The sequence below is a fragment of the Acipenser ruthenus genome, chromosome 8 (genome assembly GCF_902713425.1).
Source record: "Acipenser ruthenus chromosome 8, fAciRut3.2 maternal haplotype, whole genome shotgun sequence".
In the NCBI taxonomy this organism is placed as follows: Eukaryota; Metazoa; Chordata; class Actinopteri; order Acipenseriformes; family Acipenseridae; genus Acipenser; species Acipenser ruthenus.
The window spans coordinates 52458-59021 of record NC_081196.1 but is presented as its reverse complement, the minus strand read 5'-3'; the positions used below and the strand labels follow the sequence as shown (position 1 = coordinate 59021).

The following is a 6564-nucleotide window of genomic DNA, read 5'->3' as shown; positions in this document are numbered from 1 at the left end:
AGGGGCTTCATCTCCAGCAGCAGGTAATCCAGACAAGAACATGATGTGGATGAAGCTCTTAGTGCTGAGTGCTCTGGCTCTGTCAGCCCACGCAGTCCCCATATTCACAGCAGACACCGGAGAAGACAATATGGACTTTGCAGAGGCAATGGCTTTTTAATAAACCTTTTTTTCAATACAGTGGAGGGGAAATGCATGTTATTATTATTATTATTATTATTATTATTATTATTATTATTTATTTATTTATTTATTTATTTCTTAGCAGACGCCCTTATCCAGGGTGACTTACAGTTGTAAACAAAAATACATTATTATTATTATTATTATTATTATTATTATTATTATTATTATTATTATTAGTAGTAGTAGTAGTAGTATTAGTAGCAGTAGTAGTATCATCATTGGATTCACTGACTGGTCTACAGTAGGTCTGTTTTTGTTGTATTCATGGATTCTCAATTTCTCTCTGCAGAAATATCTCAAGCATTTCTACAACCTCACATCCACTCAAGGCCCTACAGCCCGAAGACGGCATGGTGGAATGATGGACAAAGTTAAAGAAATGCAGAAGTTCTTTGGCCTCAAAGTGAGCGGAGTGCTGGACTCTGACACTCTTGAAGTGATGAAGAAACCAAGATGTGGAGTCCCTGATGTAGAGCAGTACTCAACCTTCCCAGGAGGTCTGAAGTGGCCAACAAACAGCCTCACATACAGGTAATTGAACTCATCTCTTAAACCCACTGAACGACTGGAAACAGCTACTCTAAAGAGACAGGTCAAACAGACTCACATATAGGTAATTGAACTCATCTCTTAAACCCACTGAACGACTGGAAACAGCTGCTCTAAAGAGACAGGTCAAACAGCCTCACATACAGGAAATTGAACTTATCTCTTAAACTCATTGAACGACTGGAAACAGCTGCTCTAAAGAGACAGGTCAAACAGCCTCACATACAGGAAATTGAACTTATCTCTTAAACTCATTGAACGACTGGAAACAGCTGCTCTAAAGAGACAGGTGAAACAGCAGCTGGCTTGGTTAATTACTGTACTGTGCTTTATGTTTATTTTGATTAATTTTCCAGGATTGAGAACTACACACCGGATATGTCTCATTCTGATGTCAACAAAGCAATCGAGAAAGCTTTTCAAGTGTGGAGCAAGGTGACCCCACTGAAGTTCACAAGACTCACCAGAGGCACGGCTGATATAAGGATCTCCTTTGGAGCTCGAGGTAAACTTGCTACTGTGTCACTGGCTCAACATGAGCCCACTATCATGCCTCTTTCAAAATGATGAGAGATCTTTGCCTTTCCCATAATGCTGTTAGACATTTGCCTTTCCCATAATGCTGTTAGATCTTTGCCTTTCCCATAATGCTGTTAGATCTTTGCCTTTCCCATTTCTGGTACACTGTTAACATGATCAACCCCATCTGTATCACAATTCATGGCGGTGTCTAATCCAGTTATAAAGTGACCAATCAGTTGGTCAATACTGTACTTGTGAGAAAGATTGGCAAAGAGGAGTTTGAAAAGATGTTTGAATTGCCTTCCAGACCACGGTGACTTCTATCCCTTTGATGGTCCTGAAGGCACTTTGGCTCACGCTTTTGCACCTGCAGCCGGCATCGGAGGCGACACTCATTTTGACGAAGATGAAACCTTTTCTGTTGGATCAGCTGGTAAGCCTTTCAGAAAGACAACAATCTCAGTGAAAACACACAAGTGATGTAACTGCTTTAAACAGTGGAGACACGTTCTTTACCATAAGGCTCTAATGTTGCACAACAAAGTCATTCATATTTTCAGATGCTTAAACGTAGATTTGATTGTGTTCTTTAGAAAATGCTCAAATGACTGTGTTAGGTAAAATAGATTAGAATCAAGGTATAAAAACATTATTAAAACCTGATCAAGCAGACCAATATTGCGTCTTGTGCCGTCTTCTTCTATTGTGCTTGTTGAAGTTGTGGATAAGAATATATGCAGCTCACTTGTTCCCACCTGTTGCTTTTAGGGTATAACCTGTTCCTCGTGGCTGCTCACGAGTTTGGCCATGCTCTTGGACTATCTCATTCCCAGGATCCCGGTGCCTTGATGTATCCCATCTACAGCTACACAGACACCAGCAACTACGCTCTCCCTCGGGATGATGTTCGAGGGATCCAGTCTCTCTATGGTAAGTGAGGCATGTGAGCTGTATACAGATCAATCATGAGACCATGTTAAAGTGCTCTTGAAACATTAGGTATTAACTACTGTCTATAGGTTTGCTGTGCAATAAGCATGCTGACAATATGCTTTCCCATAGAATACATATACCCTGTACAGTATACCCGCACAAACCAATGTACAGGAATTGATATTTACTTATATGCTAACTTTGTCATTAGGTTCAAACCCTGATAAGGACCTGGACCAAAATCCAAATACACCCCCAGCAACTCCCAATGCCTGTGATCCCAATCTGGTCCTGGATGCCATCACCAGCTTACGTGGAGAAACAATGTATTTCAAAGACAGGTAACAAAACCCAGTGTGGTTTACACACTTGAACTTCAGCACACTTCCAATCCTAAATCAGATCAACTGCAGCACACTTACAATCTTAAATCAGATCAACTGCAGCACACTTACAACCCTAAATCAGATCAACTGCAGCACACTTACAACCCTAAATCAGATCAACTGCAGCACACTTACAACCCTAAATCAGATCAACTGCAGCACACTTACAACCCTAAATCAGATCAACTGCAGCACACTTACAACCTTAAATCAGATCAACTGCAGCACACTTACAACCCTAAATCAGATCAACTGCAGCACACTTACAACCCTAAATCAGATCAACTGCAGCACACTTACAACCTTAAATCAGATCAACTGCAGCACACTTACAACCCTAAATCAGATCAACTGCAGCACACTTACAACCTTAAATCAGATCAACTGCAGCACACTTACAACCCTAAATCAGATCAACTGCAGCACACTTACAACCCTAAATCAGATCAACTGCAGCACACTTACAACCTTAAATCAGATCAACTGCAGCACACTTACAACCCTAAATCAGATCAACTGCAGCACACTTACAACCCTAAATCAGATCAACTGCAGCACACTTACAACCCTAAATCAGATCAACTGCAGCACACTTACAACCCTAAATCAGATGGATCCGCTTTATAGAAGTAGGGTTAATGCTTCAGCACCGAGGCGCAGTGGGCCCTGTAATTAGGATTTCTCTTTTCTTTAAACTTGATATTCACTTTTATACAGTAATCTGGCAAGCCTTACCAAGCTAATGTATTTTGGGGAATCTACCACTGCAGATATGGAAAGGACTAACTGCAGTGTTCTTGTTTCTGGTGGGAGTGACTTGTTGCTTTATTTTGTCCTTGTGGCTCTTTACACACTGCAGCTGTCCATTACATCTTCTTGATTTATTTCCTGTTTTATTAATTTCACTGAATTTAGTTCAAAAGATTTGAATGAGCTGATGTTTTGAATTTATAATACAACTTGTATTTTTCCTTACAATAAGTTGTTGCTGATCCCATGAATACAGCAGCTCTGTTAAAAAGGCCCTTTCCTCACAGGTTCTTCTGGAGGCAGATCCCTCAGATTAGCCAGGTTGAGCAGTACACCATCAGTTACTTCTGGCCAGAGCTGCCCAGCAACATCGATGCTGCTTATGAGAGCCAGCACAGCGACAGGGTCTTTCTGTTTAAAGGTAACTTCACTATGAGAGCCAGCACAGCGACAGGGTCTTTCTGTTTAAATGTAACTTCGCTGTGAGAACCAGCACAGGGACAGAGTCTTTCTGTTTAATTATTATTATTATTATTATTATTTATTAATTATTATTATTATTATTATTATTATTATTATTATTATTATTATTATTATACATGAGCCAGATAAGGACTGAGATAAGAAGGTACAATGTTTTGAAACTGTGAAACAACAACAAGGAATGCATTTGAAGAATCAGAATTTATTTGTGTTCCTCTGTGCTTCATAGGAACTCAGTACTGGGCTCTGTTTGGGTATGACGTTGACCAGGGCTTCCCTCAAAGCATTTACAACCTGGGCTTCCCTAAGAATGTGAAGAGAATTGATGCAGCACTTCACAATGAAAATACTGGGAAAACCTTCTTCTTTGTTGGGAATCAATACTACAGGTAATGTAGACTGAGCGACCTGCAGCTTTTTAAAGCACACTCTGATACTTTGATACTCGCAGACTAGGTACCCAGCACGCCTCTTCTTAGTCTTGCTGTGTTGTTAGGTACCCAGCACGCCTCTTCTTAGTCTTACTGTGTTGTTAGGTACCCAGCACGCCTCTTCTTAGTCTTACCGTGTTGTTAGGTACCCAGCACACCTCTTCTTAGTCTTACCGTGTTGTTAGGTACCCAGCACACCTCTTCTTAGTCTTACCGTGTTGTTAGGTATCCAGCACGCCTCTTCTTAGTCTTACCATGTTGTTAGGTGCCCAGCACACCTCTTCTTAGTCTTACCGTGTTGTTAGGTATCCAGCATGCCTCTTCTTAGTCTTACCATGTTGTTAGGTATCCAGCATGCCTCTTCTTAGTCTTACCATGTTGTTAGGTGCCCAGCATGCCTCTTCTTAGTCTTACCATGTTGTTAGGTATCCAGCATGCCTCTTCTTAGTCTTACCATGTTGTTAGGTGCCCAGCACACCTCTTCTTAGTCTTTCCGTGTTATTAGGTACTCAGAACGCCTCTTCTTAGTCTTACTGTGTTGTTTTTGATTTTCAGTTATGATGACAGCACAAAGAAAATGGACAGGGGGTTCCCCAGATTGATAGAAGAAGACTTCCCGGGAATTGGGGGGAAAGTTGATGCCGCTATTCAAATTAGAGGTACCTTTAATTCCCTAACCCTTTCCTGATTAATAACCCTAACCCTAACCCCAATACTTCCACCCTTACTGCTCTTTAAACCCCAGTCATGATATAATCTAGCAACACCGTTTTTACATGGTATAATAATCACATGCTGCAGCTGTGTTCATGATAATGGTATTGTATGTCAAAGCCATTCTTGAGGCCCATTCTTTCTCAAGTGGTTTCTTCAGCTCCTGCTCTGTTCCTCTTTGCAGAAGCTCTGCTTGCCGGGCCTCTTCTGCTCTTTAAGGGATTTTTATCAGAGCCCTCGTGGCCGGGCCTTCCCTATAAAAGAGATTTGAACCTCAACAGGACTTAACGAGTCATGATGAGTGAATATAGGGAGCATTCAAAAAGATTGGAAATGTATTTGACACCCAGACCTGGATTAAATCAAGATGATGGTGACACCAAAGCCATTAGAAAGCAGAACGATTTAATTCAGTGAACTTGTTAAACCAGACCTCACATAAAACTTAGAACAAGCACACATGTCTACCCTGTAACTAATGAAACAGTGTAATACACATCTACATAGCTTTATTTCCTCCTTTGTCAGGAGCCTATTTCTGTCATGTATTGTTACTCAATGTAAATTTCCCATTTCTTTTCATTTTTCTCTTTTCAGGATTCATGTACCTCTACAATGGACCAAGGGTGTTTGAATATAGGTTTAGTTCCAAGAGACTTTTCCGTGTCATGAACAGTAACTACAACCTGTGTTAAATACCAGACTTCACTGCAAAACATTGACATGCATTTACTGATATATTGATATATATATATATATATATATATTTTTTTTTCTCATGATAAGAAAGGAGTGCTTACAGGAGTGCTTTGATATTTTAATAAAACTTTTTGTCTGTTATTTTTTTTAATCAAAATGTATTTAATAAATTCGATTAAATTATTTTGAATGTTGGTTACTGTAATATTTATGACAATATTGAGTTCAATAATAAAATAATTAATTAATTTAATCGATTTCCACATCCCTTCATTCTGTTCATCTGGGTTTGTGTTCTAGTGAGAGGGGTCTGAAACATTAGGAACTACTGCTTTAAGAGATCATACAGGGACTGGTCCTGGTATCCTGGGCACAAACTGCTAAGGATGGTTGATCAATTAAATCAAGTTTGCAGGTCCTGAACCCCTTTCAAATGTTTTAGAGAGGGTTGGACTTCTTTTTTTATTTTTCAAATCATTGTCAAACCTTAAAAAACAATCCTTAAAACAGTTTACAAAACAGGGCCCCATCAGTCCTTACACAGTTTTCAAACGGGGCCCCATCAGTCCTTACACAATTTGCAAATGGGGCCCCATCAGTCCAGTTTGCAAATGGGGACTCATCAGTCCTTAAACAGTCCTTAAAAGCAACAGGCTGTCCCCTGATAACACTGTAACTCCTGCTGCCCTGTCCTCTCTCTACGTCCTGTCCCATACCCCGCATCTCACTGGACGGGGAGGTGGGACTGGTCTTCTCCTCTCTCCCTCCTTACTATTTTCTGTCCCCTCTGATCTCTCCTCACTCTCTGTTAATACCTTTGAATTTCATGCAGTCCAACTAACCTCTCCCTGTCAACTCCTGCTAATTGTACTGTACCGTCCCCCTGGGCCTCTCGCTCACTTTCTAGATGA

General features: G+C 40.4%; 1 protein-coding gene across 1 annotated transcript; it reads left to right on the top strand.

Moving 5' to 3' along the window:
- LOC131737659 (collagenase 3-like) lies at positions 1–5906 on the top strand. Its single transcript, XM_059027902.1, has 10 exons — positions 1–145; positions 476–717; positions 1092–1240; positions 1565–1690; positions 2026–2187; positions 2402–2531; positions 3614–3747; positions 4039–4198; positions 4796–4899; positions 5552–5906. Exons 1-10 carry the CDS (start codon positions 41–43, stop codon positions 5647–5649), a joined length of 1410 nt encoding a protein of 469 aa, XP_058883885.1. The 5' UTR covers positions 1–40; the 3' UTR covers positions 5650–5906.
- The last annotated feature ends 658 nt before the right edge of the window (positions 5907–6564 follow it).

What these genes read in the sequence shown, in the direction of transcription:
- LOC131737659 (XM_059027902.1), top strand. Translation starts at nt 41, where the DNA reads ATGATGTGGATGAAGCTCTTAGTGCTGAGTGCTCTGGCTCTGTCAGCC. An exon ending in AGGGATCCAGTCTCTCTATG is followed by an intron (nt 2,188 to 2,401) that starts GTAAGTGAGGCA and finishes CTTTGTCATTAG; the next exon opens with GTTCAAACCCTGATAAGGAC. An exon ending in CAGGGTCTTTCTGTTTAAAG is followed by an intron (nt 3,748 to 4,038) that starts GTAACTTCACTA and finishes TGTGCTTCATAG; the next exon opens with GAACTCAGTACTGGGCTCTG.